The following is a 21436-nucleotide window of genomic DNA, read 5'->3' as shown; positions in this document are numbered from 1 at the left end:
TGCCTGCCAGATAGGTGGCCCGGAGAAACATTGAATGGCTCAGGGCCCAGCTCCAAATCTGTGCAGCTTCTTGATAAAGGAGATACGAACACGTACCTCCCTGTTTGTTGATGTACCACATGGCAACTGCGTTGTCCGTTTGGATGAGAACAGTCTTATGTGAAAAGCAGTCCTTGAACGCATGCAGCGCATAAATGTATAGCTCGGAGCTCCAGGAAATTGATTTGAAATGTTGCTTCGAGTTTTGTCCAAGTGCCTTGGGTTTGGAGAGTGTCTATGTGAGCTCCCCAACCTAAGGTAGATGCATCTGTAGTAAACGTCATTTGTGGGACTGGTTGCTGGAAGGGTAGGCCCTTGCACAAGTTGTCCTTGTTCTCCCACCATAGCAGAGATGAATGTAACTGGTGGGTGACTTGAATTGGAGAATGCAGTGGTGAATGGCTTGGATCCATTGTGATTGCAAAGTCCATTGGGTGGCTCTCATGGCTAGCCTTGCCATAGGAGTGATGTGAACTGTGGAGGCCATGTGGCCTAGTAAAGTTAGAAACTGATAAGCTGTTGCTTGTTTTTTTGAGCGGAGCGAGTTTGCCAGTAGGGAAAGTGTCTCTGCCCAATCCTCGGGTAGAAAAGCCCTTGAGAGGATAGTGTTCAATTCTGCTCCTTTGAATTGAAGCAGGTGAGATGGAGTAAGATGGGATTTTTGATAGTTGATGAGAAATCCCTTCGAATGAAGTACAGTAATTGTTTGATTGAGAGAAGCCAGAGCTCCTTGATGAGATTGACTTCTGATGAGCCAGTCGTCCAGATATGGAAACCCATGGACACTTTGTTTGTGCATGTGTGCTGCTATTACTGCCACACATTTGGTGAATACTCTGGGAGCAGAGGCAAGGCCGAATGGCAATACTCTGTACTGGAAATGCTGATGACCTACCATGAAACGCAGATACTTGCGATGAGGAGGGAATATTGGAATGTGAGCGTAAGCGTCTTGACGATCCAGAGAACAAAGCCAATCTCCTGTTTGAAGAAGTGGAAGCATGGTGCCTAGAGAATCCATCCTGAACTTTTCTTTCTTTAGAAATTTGTTGAGCTTTCTGAGGTCTAGGATGGGACAAAGGCCTCCGGTTTTCTTTGGAATGAGGAAATAACGGGAATAGAATCTTCTGCCCCTCTGAGGCCAGGGCACCGGCTCTACAGCCCTGGCTTTCAGAAGGGTGGATAATTCTACTTGTAGTTGAAGCATGTGATTTTCGCTGAGATGAAAATGACTCGAGGAAAATCTGTGGGAATTGAGAGGAAATTGAGTTGGTATCCTTGAAATATTATGGACAGAACCCATTGGTCTGATGTTATTGGCATCCAATTGTTGTAAAATTTGGATATCCGGCCTCCCACTGGAAGTTCTGGCTGAGGGTTGGAGAAATAGCTGAGTTCTCTGGAAGTGGTTTCAAAAACCAGCAGCAGGTCCTGTCTGCGGAACAGGTTGAGACCTAGCAGCCCTCTGCTGTCTTGGTTGCGGTCTTTGTTGAGTTCTAGAAGGCCTGGCTCGGGACGTAGGGGGGTAATACCTCCTTTGTCTGTAAAAAGGTCTTCTAGCTTCTTTTCGCTGAGGCCTACGTGCAGAGTGTGTAGAGGGATCTTGCGGAAGCGAAGAAAGCTGCCTCAGTGTTTCAGTGTGCTCCTTTAGTTCAGTCACTGCATCCTGGACCTTGGATCCAAAAAGATTATCTCCCAGGCAAGGGAGATCCACTACCTTATCTTGGACCTCAGGTCTAAGGTCTGAGGCCTTAAGCCATGCCCATCTTCTGGCGCTGATCCCTGATGCAGCTACCCTGGAAGCTGTTTCGAATCCGTTATAGGCTGCCCGGACTTCATGTTTTCTGGCCTCCAGACCCTTGTGGATGATGGCCTGGGCTGCCTCTTGATACTGAGTTGGAAGAGATGGAACAAAATCTTGCATTTGTTTCTACAAATCTCTTTGATATTGGGTCATGTAGAGTTGGTATGAAGAGATTCAAGAGTTCAACATGGCCCCTTGATAGACTTTATGACCCAGGTAATCTAAAAACCGGTGATCTTTACCTGGGGGATTCAATGAATGTGTTCTAATTCTTTTTGATCTTTTTTGTGCCGACTCCACCACTACTGAGTGGTGAGGGAGCTGCGACATTTGATACCCAGGAGCAGGTTGTACTAAATATGTACTGTCCATTCTCTTATTGACAGCTGGAACGAAGCAGGGATGTTCCCACAGGCGATGTTGCAATTCTTAGAGAACATCATGCACTGGTATGGCTACCACTTGTTTTGGAGGGTCGACAAATTGAAGCAAATCCAAAGTTTGATGCCTGGTATCCTGCTCTGTAACTAATTTGAAAGGAATGGTGTCAGCCATTTCCTGGACAAAAGTGGTGAAAGTAAAATCTTCTGGAGGAGATTTCTTTCGAGGATCTGGTGGGGATGGTTCAGACATAAAATCCTCAGATGAGGTCTCTGAATTTGTGTCACTCCAAGTGTCATATTCTTGGATGTGTAGAGGAGTTGCTGAGGTCTTAGGTGGAGGACGAATGCCAGAAGATCCTAGCAATGGATCGTCAGGATATGACTCCTCAAGATGCTCTTCCCTTGGATTAGAGGGGAGAGAATCAAGTAGATCTTGATATCTTTTCATTAGTATTTGATGTAGTGCTGACTCTGGGTGTCCTGGATCCCCAGGAAGGAGTGACACCGATGTTGAAGGCTTCGGGATCGAAGATGGGAGTAGTGTCTTCGATGACCTCTTCGAAACCACCGTAGTTGTTTTGCCTTTATTGCCGGGCATCAGCGCAATCGTGAAGATCGGTGCCGGAACAGAGAGGGCCATCAACATCGGCGTGGTTACTGGTAAACTCGCAGTCACCGACGTTGGCATCGATGGTGGCATCGAAGTTGTCACTGGAATCAATGTTGTTACCGGCATCGGTATTGACCCCGGCATCGGGATTGTCCCTGGCATCAGGATTGTTCCCAGCATCGGTGATGTCACCGGTATCGGTAGTGCCACCGGCATCGGCAATGTTACCGGCATCGGTGATGTCACCGGCATCGGCAGAATCGCCAGCATCGGCATGGTCGCCGGAATTTGTTCTTTCAGGGCCTGCATCACCGCCTGCTTGATGAACATGGACAAGTCCTGTGATACATCTGGGATGGATGGTGGCGGTAGAGGAGTGGATGATACCTCATGCGATGGTTGTATGGGTTCCATCGATGTCGTAGGCCCTGACGGTGGTGGTGTTTCCTTGTGTTTCTGCCGCTTTGCGTCCGGTTCTCCCGGGGAGGGAGTTAACGTAGGTGTCAGGGCATGTCGGGGCCGATGCTTATGTTTAGGCCTTTGTTCGATTACCGACCTTATCGACGCTGTCGACGGTGTTGGCGATGCCTGATCACCCAATCCCTCCAGACGACGTTTTTTTAGCAAAACATTTTTGGTGACTCCTGCTAGGGACGGTTTCATCGACGTCGAAGGAGAGGGAAGGAGTTGGAGGTGAAAAAGGTGCTCCATTTTCTCCTGCCTAAGCTTCCTGCCCTTTGGAGTCATTTCTGCACACTGTTGGCAGGATGAGACATCATGTTTTTCGCCTAAGCAGAGAACGCACTCAAGGTGTGGGTCTGTGATAGACATAGTCCGATTGCAAATCGGACATTTTTTAAAGCCTGAAGCCATGTTTTCACCAACAGCCGTCGATCAAAACAGGGGGAAATTTTCTGAGAGAAAAAAACTTCTTACTTACAGTAAAAACGATACCGATTTCTCACTGTCCGGTGGAAGAAGAGAGAGAGAGATCCCTTATGGGAGAGATAATTTGAAAATAATGATTTTTTCAGTCAGTGATGTGCGAGTAAAAACTCACAGGGCTCCTATCTCCGCGATGCTTACAGCAGCGCGGAAAAGCGAAGACTGAAGAGAGACCCCTGTGGCAGAGAATATCATGGCATGCTGGGCATGCTCAGTGGGCTCACAGTGCCAGTCAAAAGTTTCTAGAAACTTTGACAGAAAGTTTTCCCGCAATAGGGCTCCGCCAATGACGTCACCCATATGTGAGGACTAGCATCCTGCTTGTCCTGGGATAAAAATCAGCTGCAGAAGCAGTCCAGCATACATTGTCCTTCTCCAATAGGATAAAAATAAAAACTGAACAGCCGCAGGTTTGGAGGCACACAGAAAAGAACCGCATATGCCTGCAAAACTTCTTAGAAAGTTTTTGGAAGATTTGACACACCAGCAAAAGATAGTCACATGACCCATATGTGTGGCTTACTCTACTGCTGTCAGAGAAAGCTTCATAAAGTGAAGTTGATTCGTTTATAATGCCTCTGGTGCCTTATTATATCATCTCCATCAGACAAGCTAGAAGCCTACAATACCAACTTTCTGAGCCAGGTCACCCAGTAGGACTACCAGTACCAGCTAATGCTTTAACTTATTATTAACAAATCCTATATAGGTAGAATATATAACAATATAATACCACAAGCATTCTACCTTGCGTACTTCTCAAATCATTAATGCAGAGAAAAACAGTCATTAAATGACAGAAGACCTTCATACATTTTTTTATTTATTTATTTATTTATTTATTTAAAGCTTTTTTATACCGACTTTCGTGATACAAATCAAATCAAATCGGTTTACAGGGAACAAAGGTCTTAACAATAACATTAACAATCCACAATAAACATTAACTGGAAGGAGAAGAAAAAGTTACAATAAAACAAGGGAATGCAACTGGGAACTAGGAAAGCAGGGGGGAATTAGATAACTAAATACAATTATATAAGTGGTATAATCTCGGGGAGGTCTACATTAAGTCTGAGTCATGGCTATGCTATAGTTGTGAAAGAATAGACTCAAGGGAAAGCTTGACTGAACAACCAAGTTTTGAGTTTTTATACATGGAACAGCATCGAGCAGATTCAAGTTTACTGTGTCAGTATCCCCAATATAATCATTGCTTTCTGTTGCGTCTGCAGCCCGTGGAGTTCTGCAGGTGACCTCACTCACCCAACGCCTTGCCGTTGTGGCCAAGCTAACCCTGGGCTCCCTTGCAGCGGCTGGGAGTTGCCACCAACGCTGCCCCTCATCTTCATGGCCCCGAGTGCCACTGCCATCATCGAGCCGCTGCTGAGCTCTGGGTACCGCCTATGCCGCTCCTACCTTTCTTCGTGGCTGGGAACACCGCCGACATCCTGCACTTGCACCCAACCATCTAGGCGCGCGCCTCTCTGCAGAATTTAAAGGGCCTAAGGTGGGAAAAGCCCTACAGCCCTTGCTGATGACATCATCACCCCGGACTATTTAAGGCCGGCCCCTGCTTTCAGCCTTGCCTTGGCAATAGGTCTTCTCCTTCTGGAGCAGTAGTTTGTCATGTTTCCTGATATCCTGAGTTCCTTGCCTTCTTCCTTCCTTCCCTTCGGACTGATCTTGGCTTGACACCAGACTGGACTTTGACCTTCACTTCTCACTGCCTGCCTCGACCTTTGCCTGGACTCCGACCTTGGGCTTCGCTTCCTGCCCCTGACCTCGGCCTGTATCACCATTTCGCTCTCTTCTCTGAACCTCTGGCTGGTCCACAACCGACCCTCTGGTGTGCTGTCTGCAACACTCCAACCTCCTGGATGTCCACCTCTGCAGAGGCGCCACCTAAGTCCAGCTGGCCCTAAAGGGAATGAGGGCTGGTATTGATGAAGCTCCAGCTGGGCCTCTGCTTCCCCCAGCCTCGCCTACCGATGGTGGGGACCTGTGGAGCTCCTCCAGACAAGTAGCGTCAACTCCTCCACGGTCCAAGGGTCCACCAGCACAACAGTTTTTTAATACAAAATTCAATCCAAACATTTTTCAAGATTTTATAAGGCAGCAATAACTCAATACCTATCCAACAGATGTCTCTTCTAGCGTACTGTCCAATATTATTTCACAAAGTATTACCCAACACGGATTCATGTTGCAAGACATTATCTACTTTTACTCAACCACTTGCTCCAGAAGGAACTCCTGCACAGAAAAGCTACCATTTTAAAGTGTGCACTACATATCAAAAAAGCAATCAAAGTCAAGCACCATTCACATATTGATAGAATAAAGATAGCAGCCATTTTTTCATACAATCAGTTTAATACAAGATATTCATTCATGGCATGTGGTTCCAGTGTGAAGATCTAGAACTGTATATTTAATAAATCCTCCCTGTTCCCTCATCTCCATTGATCCGGTATATGTTCTCTAACAGTCTACGGTAGATCACAAAACACACAGTTACCTGAGAAACAATGAGACACGACAGGGGCTTGAGTTTTTCATGTGTTAGTACACATGTTCAATCAAGCTGGTCTATATCAACCTCTTAGTCTACCAACATACACACAAGGACATGAACACCGTATAGTGTGTACTACAAACTGAGATATACAATTATTATAATGTTTATGATATACACAGTACTGGGTCAGAGGATGTGCCCCATCTGTCCCTCCATCATCTGACCACAAAGGTCACAGTCTCTACAAGCAAAATGACCCAGATGGCACCTTTGTGTGATAACCGTGGGTAAGGCAGATTTGTTTTTTATTTTTTATTTATTTAGTGTATTTAGTTCATGCCTTTCCATTGTAGCTCAAGATGAGTTACATTCAGGTATTCTAGACTGGACTACAATTTCTTTCATATTTCAGGCTTGTAAATATGCGAACATAGGAGCCTCTGTAAATAAAGAGTATAAAAGAGTACGCCAATGCTTATGGATAATCTCTGAGCAATGGCAGTTGATTTATTAAAATGTTGTAACATGCATGCAGCATTTAGATGTATTTTTGATGCATGATATTGCAGCAGTCTCTCCCTGTCTGCATATCATACTCTTTCATATGCTACCTTGATTGCTGTCTGTTGTGTGTCCCGGCCATGTTGGTGTCGAGACTGGCCTGCTCACCTGGCGCACCAGTCTACCAGCTCCGGTTCCTCACTCGCAGCCACCGCCAGCGCCACTCACCCACAGCACCCCAGGGCGTCTCCAGGCCCATCGAGGCCTTCGGCTTCGCAGCGTTCCTCACGTCGGGGATCAGCGTCCTCCACGGCATTGGCTCTGTCCCCTAGCGTGTGCGCACACAGAACTCCCAACATTTAAAGGGCCAAGCACGGGAAACTCCTCCACGGCGCTCAACAATGACGTCACCTGAGCCCTGTATAAAGGCAGGGTTCAGGCTACAGTTCTTTGCCTTGGCAATCGGGTCTTTCCATTCCTGTCCTGTTTAGCTGCTCGCCCCAGATCATGTCACCAGCTGACCGTACTTGGACAATCCGTTACGTCTGGTGTCCGCCTTCCTTGGTAGCTGGAGCCCTGGTCCGGCAGGATGTCCACCGAGCGCTGCATCAGGTCGACACCTCGGTGCTACAAGTTTGCTGTTGCTTGTTCCTGCGTTACCTGCTTCCAGTCTTGTTCCAGTGTTCCTGCGTTCCTGTGTTTCTATCTTGTTCCAGTGCTCCTGTGTTCCTGTTGTCTTACAGTGCTCCTAAGTTCCTGTGATCCTCGTTCTCCTTTGTCGTACCTCCTCGGACTGATTCATGGTACTGACCCCTGCTTGCCTGACCACATTTGATCGCTGTCTGGAACCGACCCCTGCTTGCCTTCTGACCACATTTGACCGCTGCCTAGAACTGACCTTCGCTTCTCTTGACTACGTACAGACTGACCTTGGAACTGACCCTTGCTTTGGCTGACCATCCTTGGACTGATACACTGGCATTGACCCTTGCACTACACTTGGATACTATGTTTGCTCCTGTGATCACCAGATCAGCCTGCTCGGACACTACCCGTGGCCTACATCCGGCTGAACCTGTAGGCACTGTCTACTTTGCCTGGAGGACCTTCATCTCCTGTTGCACACCAGAGATCTCCGGTGATCCTGGTTCCAGTCTTGCTCCTCCTTACTTCACCAGCCACGCACCTTTGCTCATGGTGGGCACACCGCTACCTCTCCAGGAGACCCTGCGAGGCCCACTTAAGCCCAGGCGATCCGGGTACCCAAGGTCTCAACCTGCGGAAACCCCCGGATTGCTATTGGCGAAGCTCCAGCTAACCTCTGTCTCTTTGTGTGCTCCTCCTCCTGGTGGCAGGCACTCTCTGGGTCCGAATAGAGGGCCATACCAATTCTGCACCAGGCCAAGGGTCCACCTCCAGCGCAACACTGTCACAGGACAGCGCCGATCAAGAAAATGTTAGGCAAGCAATCATGCTTTAAATTTAAACTCAAAAAAGTCAGAGCACAGCCTTCAATATGAAAAAACTGGCTAACAGTAACTCCATTTTCATTGAGCGAGGATGGCAGCTCTCAAATCTCAATAAATTAGGTCATTCAACCAGCTTATGATACAGAGTACTAGTGGTAATACCACCTGCTTACTTAAAGATTAGAATGTCCAAAAACTAGTTGTTGAGGATGATAGTTAGTAAATTGTGTCAAGTGCATTAATCCATGCATGAAAAGCCAGTAATTCATTTCACTCGATGAAAAATACTTCCATACATCTTTGCTTGCCAGGGCTATCCTGTGACAGCAATCAAAGCAGTATTTAAAAGAATGAAATGCAGCTAGGGAGAGTCTGCTGTAATATTGTCCAGTTTGGGTGCACATTTTTAGCATATCAGTATTGCATCAGCCTACATGTATTTTGTGATTTACAGTGGAACGATGGCAGGGGGTGGGGGTGGGGGAGACAGGGAGCCTTTATTAAATAAATGAATGGTTCTGGATCTTCGCACTGAATACAGTGGAACCGCATGACATGAATGAAGATATTGAATGGCACACCTTGTATTAAACTGTATGAGAAAATGCTGCTGTGTTTCCTTCATTCTATCAACGTGCTTCACTTTAATTGTTTTTTTTGATATGTAGTGCACACTTTAAAATGGTGGCTTTTCTGTACAGGAGTTCTTTCTGGAGCAAGCAGTTGAGAATAAGCTCCTGAGGCAGACAGCATCTTGAAACATGGGTCCATCTTGAATAATATTTTGTGAACAATACTGAACAGTATGCTAGAAAACATTCATTGGATAAGTATGGAGTTTTTGCTGCATTATAAAATCTTGAAAGATTTTATGGATTGAGTTTTGTATTGAGAAGTTGATGATTATATTGAGGATACCGACACAGTAATGCCATTCCATGTATGAAGGTTTTCAGTCATTTAATGAATATTTTTCTCTGCACTGACAACTGAGAAGGTACTAAAGGTAGAGTGCTTGTGGAATTTGATTGTTTAACTTTAATGTACATTAGAGAACATGGCATATATACTACCACAAAGTAAAAGTATAAAACTTACAAAGTTCCCTTAGTTAGCTGTTTAGCAGCAGGCCTCTTCTGTCCCACCGTTTGTCCATCCACCTGCATTGAAAACATTTAGTTACAAGGTCAATGCTACCTATTTTCCACTAATAATTCAAATAAAAATGAAAGGAATGCTTACATGAGGAGTAAACAAATCATTTAAAACTTGAAGATCGAAGCACTTAGCCAGACAAGCACTAGAGCTTGAAATTTCCCACGCACTGAATACCTCAGAGTTATCCCGCTAAATAGTTAGCCAGCTAAAACTTAGCCAGATAACCTGGAGATGTTCCGGAGGCAGTGCTGCTTATCCAGCTAACTTCCCAATATCTGTGCATATTCAAGTTTTTATCTGTCCCACAGAATACCTACTATAAATTAGCCAGATAAGTTTATCCAGCTAACATAGCTAGACACTACTCTCTCAGTAATGACCTCCTGACCTTTAATTAATTGTACAATGATCCTTAGATAGTACATTAAATTATAAAACAATATGATTTTGCGCTTTCACTAAACTACTATCCTCTACTGAAAATACTTTGAGCCATATGATCTGGAAAGGTTTCCACCTGAAAATTTTGCTGGAGAGGTAATGATCCAACTACCTTTTCTTGCAGTTGTCCTGTTCCTAAGGGCTGCTGCAGGAGTTTACCTCCAGGGGCCTGTCCTATGAAAAGGTAACATAAATTAATGAGTATGATAAATTCTAAAGTAAAGACTTAAGATGATTCAAGGAAGCAAAATTACTATAGTTGGAGTTTTCCAAAGATATGTATCATGGATTGACACACTATCCTAGGGGAATAAAACTTTGCTAAATCACACCCACAGCTTTAAGCATATATATAAATGATATCAGAAGTTTCATAACAACAATTTTAGAACATGTTTTGAATGCAAGGCATTATTTTCTGTTCTGATAAAACTGTTACCATTTGCTCCAACCAATATTTTGTCTACATAAGCTCTGGCACAGAACTAAAGAAACAACTAAAACATGACAACTTTGTTTACAAGAAAAAAGGAGATTATGCAACTGCATAATGAAAGCAGAGTTGCTTACCTGTAACATGTGTTCTCCTAGGACAGCAGGAAGTTAGTCCTCACAGATGGGTGACATCTTCAGATGGAGCCTGGCACAGAAAACTTTTGTCAACATTTCTAGAACTTTGACTGGCACACTGAGCATGCCAAGCATGCCACTATCCATGCTTCCACACAGGGTCCCCCTTCAGTCTCGTAACAAAGAATTCACAAGCGAAAAAAATAAATGCAGGAGAACCCAACTCGGTGGTGTGGTGGGCGAGTTTCCTGAGGACTAACATCCTGCTGTCCTAGGAGAACACCTGTTACAGGTAAGCAACTCTGCTTTCTCCTAAGATAAGCAGGATGGTAATCCTCACAGATGGGTGAATACCAACCTACAGGCTGCTCACTATGACCAGCCAGCAACGAGTATGAAAACCAGCACCGAACCGGGTGCCAACAAGCACAAAAATAGGAGACAGCCTGATCCCAAACTCTGGGCCTTAGGTAGGGAGAGTTGGGTTTAAGTCTGGAAGAGGTTGTGAAGGACAGATTGGCCGAAGCTACAGTCTTGCCGACCATTCTTGTCCAAGGAGTAGTGGGCCGCGAATGTGTCCAGAGAACTCCACGTCACAGCCCTGCAGATTTCGGCCCGTATCACCATATCACCGAAACCCGTAAGTGGACTAGTGACACCACCATAGCGCTCACAGAGTGAGCTTTGATCTGGCCCCAAGCTGAAGGCCCGCTTGTACATAGCAGAAGGAGATAGAATCTGCTAGCTAATTGGACAGAGTTTGTTTGTCCACCGCAACTGCTAATATATTCTTGTCGAAAGATATATGAAGAGTTGAGTGGATTGCCTGTAGCCTGCTGTGTGTTCTAAATAGAAGGCTAAGGCCCTCTGCAGTCCAATGTGTGAAGAGACTGCTCGCCCTGGTATGAATGGGGCCTTCGGAAAAAAAGTGAGCAGAACAATAGACTGATTGAGGTGAAAATTAGTCACCACCTTAGGCAAGAACTTGGGATGCGTCTGTAGGAACACCTTATCATGAAAGAATTTTGAGTAGGGCAGGTACGTAAACAAGACCTGAAGCTCACTAACCCTACGAGCTGAAGTAATCGCCACCAGGAATAGAACCTTGCAGGTGAGGAACTTCAGAATGCAGGAGCGCATAGGTTCAAAAGGATCGTGCATGAGCCACGCTAACACAATGTTGAGGTCCAAGGACACAACAGGAGGCCGGGAGGGGGCTTCAGTTGAAGCAGACCCCACATAAAGTGTCCTACTATGGGCTGCACAGAGATGGGCATGCCAGCAACACCCTGATGTTAAGCGCTGACGGCACTCAAGTGGACCCTGACTGAAGTGGTTTTCAGCCCAGCCTCAGAGAGGTGCCACAAATAGTCCAACAACCTCGGAGTGGGGCAGGTGAATGGTTCTAAGCCATGACCCTCACATCAGATGGAAAACCGCCTCCATTTCAGTCGATAAGACTTCCTGGTGGAAGACTTCCTGGAAACTACCAGCACCTGAGTCACATCATCAGATAGGTCCAGGGGCTGCAGGACTAGGCTCTCAACATCCAGGCCATTAAGGTTAATGCTCTGAGCTTTGGATGGTGCAGCCTGCCCCAATCCTGCGTTATCTGATCAGGCGCGGTCCCCAGACTGATAGGTTCTCTGACCGACAGGTCCTGAAGAAGTGGGAGCCAGACTTGTCTGGGCCAGCACAGGGCCACAAGAATCATGGTCCCCCGGTCTTGCTGGAGCTTCAGGAGAGTCTTCATGACTAGTGAAAGAGGAGGATACGCGTATAGGAGACCTGTGCCCCAGTGCTGGGCAAAAGTGTCCGAGACTGGAAGTCTGTCTGTCCTGAATAGGGGACAGAAGTTGCTCACCTTGCAGTTGCATGGGGAAGCAAAGAGATCCACATCCGGAGTTCCCCGCTGGCTGAAAATACGGGCTGCCACTGCTGGATTCAGTGACCAGTCATGTGGCTGAAACATAGAACTCAGGCAGTCCACCACCACGTTCATTGCTCCAGCTAGATACATCGCTCTCAGGGACATGTCCTGTGAAGAGCCAAGGACCAAATCTGTTCCACCTTTCTATTTGTTGATGAACCACATTGCTACCTGATTGTCTAACCAAATCAGAACTGCCTTGTGGGACAAGCAGTCTCGAAACGTCCAAACAGCACAACGAATCGTCCAAAGCTCCAGGAAGTTTATCTGGCATAAAGATTCCTGAGTCGTCCACAGTCCCTGCATGTGGAAGTTATCTACATGCGCTCTCCAACCATGGGGGGAGGCATCGGTGGTAAGTACTACCTGAGGTGGGGCAGACTGAAAAGGGGATGGAGAGGTTCTCCCACCAGGACAGGGAGACTTGCAGAGCTGGTGTGATGCAGACATGTGCCTCGAGATCCTGGGACGCCTGCTACCATTGCGACTGTAATGTCCACTGCACCCTGCACATGCAGAGGTGGGCCAACTGAGTGGCATGGACAGAGGCAGCCACGTGGCTCAAAAGATGAAGCAGCAGACGAGCAGGAACCTGTTGACGGTTGCGGAACAAGCTCACCAGGGCAAGCACTCGATCGCGGGGCAGAAATGCCTTGGCCTGAATCATGTCCGGTCTGGGACTTTGATTAATTGATGACAAACCCCAGAGTTCACAGCACTCTCATGGTCAGATTTAAATAGTGCAGCGCTCCCTGCTGGGAGGCGTTTTTGACCAGGCAGTCATCCAAGCAGGGGAACACATGTACCACCTGATGTCTGAGGTGCGCCCCCACCACTGCCAGGCACTTGGTAAAGACCAGAGGGGCTGAGGCCAGACTAAACGGCAGTTCTCGAAACTGGTAGTGAGCTTCTCCAACCACAAAGTGAAGATACTTCCTGTGACTTGGGACAATCGCAATGTGGGCATAGGCATCCTTCAGATCGAGGAAGAAGAGCCAGTCTCCTCTTCTGCGGAGTGGGATCAGGGTGCCCAGAGAGATCATTTTGAACTTTTCCCTCTGAAGGAATTTATTCAAGGCTCTGAGTTCGAGAATCGGGCATAGGCCCCTAGTTCTCTTTGGTATGGGAAAATACCTTGAATAGAACCCTCGGCCCTGTTGGCAGAAGGGAATGGGTTCTACCGCTTCTGCCATTAGAAGGCGAGAGAGCTCTTCCTGCAGAGTGGACGAATCCCATGACGGACGGACTGCAGAGATGTTCCTGAAATTGTCGATACCCCTGGCAGATGATTGTGAGAATCCACTGGTCCAACGTAACAAGTGGCCAACAGTGGGCGAAGTAGCCTGCCCACAACTGGAGGGCAGGGTGCCAGAGGTATGGCAGGCTGACTCACGCTCCCTCACTCCCAGTCAAAACGCTGTGGCAGGCTCTGCTGGGGGCCTGGCTGAAGCCTGGATGTTCGTTGCTAGCGAGAACGACCCCTGGAACCAGCGCGTGCTATACAAGCCCACGAGGCAGGAGGGAAATACTTCCTTTGACAGTAAAAGGATTTCCTTGAGCCTTGTCAAAAGGACTTCCTGATGGAGGATGGTGGATCAGAAGCGCTATTTATTTATTTATTTATTTAAAATCTTTTCTATGCCGTCGTTAAGCTAGCTGCCGTCACAATGGTTCACAATAAGGCACATAATTTCATGTTGCTTAAATGTGTTAAATTATATTAACTAAACAGGTGCCATCAAATACTGTAACAGTTTCATATTAAATATTACTTAGTGGTTGTGATAAGTCATGTCTACTTCTATAAGATATTTTAATACTTAATATATTATACTTAAATCTCGTCCTATGGTGTTGTAATCTAATAAATAAAATACACACAGTTCGATTAAGCTGGTGTGTGTGTGTGTGTGTGTGTGTGTGTGAGTTCTGCTGACCGCATCCTACATTTCCCTGGATTCTACTCTCCATTCTTGTTGTGGTATGCTTGCTTAAATAGCCATGTTTTTTAAACTTTTTCTGAATGTTTTTATGTCTCTTTGCATTCTGATTTCTAAAGGCATGGTGTTCCATATTATATGTCCTGCTAGGGATAGGGCCCTATCCCTTACTTGAGTTAGTCTGGCTGTTTTTACTGAGGGAATAGTTAGCAAGGCTTTGTTTGCTGATCTCAGGTTTCTATTAGGGACGTTTATGCGAAGGGCTGTGTTCAGCCATTCTGCCTTTTCGTCATGTATTAATTTATGTATGGTGCATAGAGTCTTGTATTGAATTCTTTGTTCAATGGGTAGCCAGTGTAGTTCAATTAGGGTTTTGGTGATATGGTCTCTTTTACTTTTAACAGTTAGAATTCTTGTGGCTGTGTTTTGTAATACCTGAAGTGGTCTTATCGTGGTGTAGGGTAATCCTAGTAGAAGGGCATTACAGTAGTCCGTGTTTGAAAATATTAATGCTTGTAATACTGATCAGAAGTCGTTTGTCGTTAGTAGTGGTTTAAGTCTTCTAAGGGTCATAAGTTTGGCATATCCTTCCCTTACTTTTAGAGATAACTAGCCGATAACTGTTGAAGGGTCTCATGGTGGTCCTTCAATTGGGCTACCTCATCGCTGACCTTGTCCCCAAAGAGATTCTCTCCCATGCAGGGCAGATCAGCCAGCTTCTCTTGGACAACTGGCCAAAGCAGAGCCAGGCCATCCTGCGGACGCCAATGCCCACTGCAGCTACTCTCGCCACCTCCAAACCCTGCTGTACTACCGCAGAGAATGCATCTTGTTGCTGCTGCAGCAGGAGTTCTGATAGCTCCTGGACCTGTTTCCACAGGAGCTGATGCGGGCGATGAGCATAGCACCCTGAAAACTTTTCTACCTAGGGCATCCAGTGCCCTGTGATCCTGGGTCGGATGGGCGGAGGCATGGGTATGGGAGTGCTTGGCTTTTTTGAGAGCGGACTCCACCACCACCAATTGGTGAGGGAGGTGGTGCCTCTCAAATCCCAAAGCCTGTTGGGCCAAATAGATGGCATCTGCCTTCCTGTTTACCAGAGGAACTGATACCGGATGTTCCCAAATCCTGAGGAGACGTTCCTTAACGTTATCGTGGACTGGGACAGTCACTATCTCCTTTGGGGCATCAACAAACTGGAAGACTTCCAGCATCTAATGTCGAGCATGCTCCTCTGTGAGGAGCTGAAAGGGGATTACTTCAACCATAGCCAGGACAAAATCCACAAAGGAAAGATCTTCTGAGGGAGACCTACGCCCTTCATCTGGTGGTGAAGGTTCCGATAGGAGATCACCGGAGTCCTCAGAAGAAGACTCCGAGGTATCATCTCCCCAGGGGTCATATGGGCCCTCCTCCTCGCTAAGGACCCTTGCGGGCCTGCTTGGATGGGCTTTGTCCAAGTTCCTCAGTCTGGGCACCGAGGGCATCGAGGGCACTGGTGGCCTTGAGGGCGACAAGGGCACTGATGGTAATAAGGTTCCCAACACCCCAGACATGGGCTTGGGGAACTCTGGTCGCAGGACCAATGGACCCGATGGTGCTGGTGGCCGCAATAAATCTTCCTCCTTGGATGACCCAATAATGGGAATCGCTCTGGAGGGAGGCATCGGTGGCCGCTGGGGAACTGAAGGGGGCCGGTGCCGGGAGCGGTTTGATACCCCACACATCTCGGAGCACTGCCCTGTGTACCCTGCGGTCCAACTCCTCCTGGAAGTCCAGTGAAGCTAGGACTAATGCAGGAGGACGAGGCATCACCGGAGCTGATATCAGTGGGGAACCCCTGGGATTCCCAGGTCCGTCAGAGGATGAGGTCTCCTCACCACAGGATTGCTTTGGTGGCGGCACGGCGCACCAGTTCTGGAACTGTGCCACACTGGTTCCGGAGCTGTGCGCCAAAAGCGACCAGTGACAGTATTTGTGGGACGCTTGCGATGCTCCACCCGGTCTTTCCCCAGCGCCGAGGAAACTAAAGAGCCCGATGTCTTCAAAAGCGTCAGCACCAGAGATGGCCTATCACCAGCTCCTCTCTCCCTAGACGAACATGCAGGGGGTGTGGATAGGGACAGCATATCAAGCGGTTCCCCTCGTCCCCTAGGCATCGACGACTCCAATGCCGAAGTGGATGGAGCAGACTTTTTGGAACCAAAGAGTTTCTCCATCTTATCCAGCTGGGCACAACGGCCCTTGGGTGGGGTCATCTGATCGCACAGCTAACACCCTCAGATGTTGTTTGATGCCCCCAGGCAGAGGATACAAACCTCATGCGGATCAGTAATAGACATAGACCGTGGGCACTGGGGCACCACCAAAAACTGGAAGACGCCATGAAAAACAGCCGGTAAGCGGTTGATGGCCGGTGGCCACCGAGGAGCAACACACCGGGAATCGACCGCAAAGAAGGTAAAAATAAACCTACCACCCTGCCAAAGGGACATCAACCGGAGAAGGGGGATCTGACGCTGAAACACCGGAAAACTGGGTAAGAAAACTGATAAAAAAATCACTACAAGAGCAGAGCTCCAAACTGCGAGGCAACTAATACCATGGAAAAAAAGAGACTGAAAGGGGACCTCGTGTGGACGAGCGGATAGTAGCATGCTGGGCATGCTCAGTGTGCCAGTCAAAGTTCTAGAAACTATGACAAAAGTTTTCCATGTCGGGCTCCATCTGATGATGTTACCCATCTGTGAGGACTACCAACCTGCTTGTCCTAGGAGAATATCACCTTCTCAGAATTCCATGATAGCAATTATACCAAATTTAAGGAGTCAATATAGTTTCACATATTTAAAAAGTGAAACGCTTAAAGAACTAACACAGAGTTCATGAGACACAGCAAAAGCAATAATTCATTTGTATTCACCTAAAGAAGCCTCATGTTCCCTTTGTATTCCTAAGAGAGTTACAGTCTTTACTTGTTACACCAAGACAGATGGTTTCTGATGATTTACAAGAAAGCAAACGTGTTGATCTGTAAAAGGAGTTCTCTGAAGATAGGAAAATCAGCAGTCATACCAATGGGTGCTGTCATTACTACTTAGCACAGCCGGTTTCCAGAGTTTTCTAGGAATTTCTTGAAAAATATTCTGAGAGTATAGTGCCTCAGCTCAATAATTAAGCTAATAAGCTCAACTTCTCAAGGAGAGGAGGAAGGAAATGTATAGCTGGTGAGTCCCCTGTCTTCAGAAACACCAACTCTGAAGTCAGGGTAAATCACCTGTCATGCTGATGAAACTCCCTACCTAAGGGTTGTCCTCAAACATAAAAGGGAAAGAAAAACAGGGCAATGAACTGGGTTAGCACCTCCTTTTCATTTAATTTTATATAGATATATACCGTATTTTTCGCTCCATAAGACGCACTTTTTTTCCCCCAAAAGTGGGGGGAAAATGTATGTGCGTCTTATGGAGCGAATATAAAAAAAAACAAACAAAAATCTAACAACCCCCCCCCCCTGACTCCCCCAAGACCTGCCGACTTAGTTTACCGCAACCCCCCCACCCTCCTGACCCCCCCAAGACCTGCCAACTTAGTTTACCGCAACCCCCCACCCTCCTGACCCCCCCAAGACCTGCCGACATAATTTACTACAACCCCCCCCAAGACCTGCCGACTTAATTTACCGCAACCCCCCACCCTCCTGACCCTCCCCCCAAGACCTGCCGACTTAATTTACCGCAACCCCCCACCCTCCTGACCCCCCCCAAGACCTGCCAAACGTCCCTGGTGGTCCAGCGGGGGTCCAAGGAGCGGTCCGGGAACGATCTCCAGGGCGTGGGCCGTCGGCTGCCAGTAATCAAAATGGCGCCGACGGCCCTTTGCCCTTACTATGTCACTGAGACCGACCGCTGCTATTGGTCGGTCTCAGTGACATAGTAAGGGCAAAGGGCCGTCGGCGCCATTTTGATTACTGGCAGCCGACGGCCCACGCTCAGGAGATCGTTCCCGGACCGCTCCTGGACCCCCGCTGGACCACCAGGGACGTTTGGCAGATCTTGGGGGGTCAGGAGGGTGGGGGGTTGCGGTAAATTAAGTCGGCAGGTCTTGGGGGGGGTCAGGAGGGTGGGGGGTTGCGGTAAACTAAGTCGGCAGGTCTTGGGGGGGTCAGGAGGGTGGGGGGTTGCGGTAAATTAAGTCGGCAGGTCTGGGGGGGGGCCAGGAGGGTGGGGGGTTGCGGTAAATTAAGTCGGCAGGTCTTGGGGGGGGTCAGGAGGGTGGGGGTTGCGGTAAACTAAGTCGGCAGGTCTTGGGGGGGTCAGGAGGGTGGGGGGTTGCGGTAAATTAAGTCGGCAGGTCTTGGGGGAGTCAGGAGGGTGGGGGTTGTTAATTTAAAGGGTTGGGATGGGGGGGGGGGGTTTTGGGGGGGGAGGGGTTCCCAGAGAAAAAAGTTTTCTGATCTGGGGAGTGGACCGAAATGGCCCTCCCCAGACCCGAAAACAAAATGGGGAGGAAAAAAAAAGCTATGCACTCCCCTAATTTGCTCCATAAGACGCCCAGACGCAGAGCCGGTTTAGCACAATTTTTTTTTTTTTTAATTTCCCCCCTCTGAATCCTAGGTGCGTCTTATGGTCAGGTGCGTCTTATGGAGCGAAAAATACGGTATATATTTGTTAAGAACACACTAAACTACAAAAATGTTCCCTAGCTGGGCTGGAGTTGGACCCACATGAAAAGGAGATGCAAAATATCCATGGGTACTATAAACCTGTGGCAAATTTAAAAGTGAAAATATGTGCATACTTTCTCTTTGAAAATTGGAGGAAAATCCGCAGGGTAAAAAGTCCTAATGCAGTTAGGAGGACAAAATAAAAACCTGAGGCACATTGAATTTGAGGAGAAACCCCTCTAAATATGCTAAAATAGTTCTGAAAAGCCATGAACTGCGTAAGAAAGACAGGTGACACCTGTTTCTCCTGGCAGGAAAAAATGAACTGAGGCATGCTGAATGCTATGGATACATGAGAGCTACTGTGTATGCTCACAGCTCCAAGAAATTCCTAGAAAGTTCTAGAAACTGTCCACTGGCCTTGGGCATTGATGACATCACCCAGTGTAACTGGTGCTTTATCTTGTCTTCTGAGAAATCAAAAACTTTTAGTCATCATATTGTACTTTCCACTTTGTTGCTAGAAGATACAGAGAAAAAAAGATGAGATGTATTCCAAATAAAGTGATTATTTTGCAAGGTGCATGAAATCTTGCTTCTTGTTCTAAATTAGATATAAATTAGAATACATAAGGGTCATTTTTTTTGTTATACTAAATAAAAGCGTTAATGCAGTAACTACAAATGCCAGATACACTTTCAGGACTAAAATCTTCATACCAAATGCAAAGAATGTGCAGAGATATTTTTTCTTGGATAAGACTGGAAAACAAGTTAAAAGATTGTACTGTTTATTCTCACAAGTACTGTCTTACTGGTCAAGTTTCATTTCATTTAGGATAATCTATGACATCCTTCTAATCAAATCTGCTCTAGGAGTTTAAGGAATTAGAGAGGATCGTTTTAAAGCATTTGAAAATAACTTAATTACAAAAGAATTAAGTCAAATATTTAATTACAAAAGAATGACATTTGCTGTGCATACTTAAGAAATATGGCATGAATACACGCAGTTGTACGACTTTCCTGGAAACCCCCACTCAGCTGACCTTAAAAGTCTTCTGACCTGACAATGATGCATTATTCAGAAGACTTGTTAACTGGGGCTGTCTCAGGCTATCCTGCGTTTTCAGTGCTGAAATTGGTGATGGTTGGTTCATAACTTGCTTGGAAGTCTGTAAAAATGGCAAAGACAGATAAAGATCAAAAAGTTGCAGCTTTTAAAAGTCTAATGAACATAAACCTATACAGACTCTCTAAGGCCTTAATATATGACCCACACTTCTATATAGTTCTGTAATACAAGAATCGAAGAAACTGAGACAAAGAGAAGAAAATGATTAATTTTAAATTAAATGAAATGGTTTTTATGTATTTTTATGCTGTTTATCTGTTGTACAGCACCTTGATCGGTGCGGTTTATAAATATTAAATGAAATGAAATGAAATTTTAATGCAGGTAGTCTTCTTATTGTTTTTAAGTTAAGTCACAAACTACGGAGGTGCATTTAATGCTCAGACTTTCCACAGATTTTCGAAGAGAAACTACCTATGTGTTAGTGTCCATGTACTTTGTACAGGTGGCCAAACAGTGGAAAATTAGCACATGTCCCTTTAGAAATCAAATGCATATGAGTGTTTTCTTCCACTGTCCTAAACATGCCCTCAGGAATGCCTTTTTTAATGCAACTAAAAGTATGTGTGTAATTTTTAACCATATGTGAGAATGGCAGTCTTCAGTCAGGCCATATTTGCCTGGTAAATATCTCTGAAAGTTGCCCCTATCTCTCATTATAATGAAGAAGACTGAAGCTCTATTCATGAAAAATATTAATTAGTCTGATAGTAGCCTCCAAAGAATTGCATAGGGAAGTGCAAATACATTCTTGCCTTGTAATGTGATATGCTCTACCACTCATGCCTCTAGAAGTGTCCTTTCTCATAGTCTTATCATCTCTGGAATCAGTGCAAAAATACATTGGCCAAACAGTTGGGGAAAACTTTTCATCCTGTTCAGATTGGGACAAAGACTGGGTGTACTATTTGGCCATGGGCTGTGCGCCAATGTTCACAGTAAAAGTCCAAATTGTGCTTTTGCTTTGAAATTTGCCATGGGTACAAAGTTAGTTTGCTCACCTGCACTGGCCTTTTCTGCTGATAGAACTTTGCTTGAAAAGTACACCCAGAGAGTTGAAAATGCAATCTGTACATGTAATTTTCCTTCTCCGGAAACACCTCCTCTCTGGCAGGTAAAAGCGTGCATGTTGTGAAAGAAATCATGGACTTTCAGCCACACTGTCAGGTCGATACAGTAACGTGCGGTTGAAGATTTCCCGTCTGTAACGTGCTGGGAGCACACAATACAGACGAGTAAGGCCATCCAGCGATACAGCCTCCAGTTTCACGCGTCCTTAGCGCTTCCTAAAATAGACACATAACCCTTTCCGCACCCAGCATGT

At 46.4% G+C, this 21436-nt stretch overlaps 1 protein-coding gene across 1 annotated transcript in view; it reads right to left on the bottom strand.

Annotated features, from left to right (window-relative positions):
• The window catches only part of BICRAL (BRD4 interacting chromatin remodeling complex associated protein like), a 214540-nt gene that overhangs the window by 51368 nt on the left and 141736 nt on the right, over window positions 1-21436 (bottom strand). Inside the window, exons 7-8 of the mRNA XM_029593306.1 lie at window positions 9984-10045; window positions 9371-9432 (exon numbers count right to left, since the gene is read on the bottom strand). Of these exons, the coding sequence (XP_029449166.1) occupies window positions 9371-9432; window positions 9984-10045 (124 nt within the window). The remainder of the gene's footprint in view (window positions 1-9370; window positions 9433-9983; window positions 10046-21436) is intronic.

The sequence above is a fragment of the Rhinatrema bivittatum genome, chromosome 3 (assembly GCF_901001135.1).
Source record: "Rhinatrema bivittatum chromosome 3, aRhiBiv1.1, whole genome shotgun sequence".
NCBI classification, from domain to species: Eukaryota; Metazoa; Chordata; class Amphibia; order Gymnophiona; family Rhinatrematidae; genus Rhinatrema; species Rhinatrema bivittatum.
This window is presented reverse-complemented; position numbering and strand designations above follow the sequence as displayed.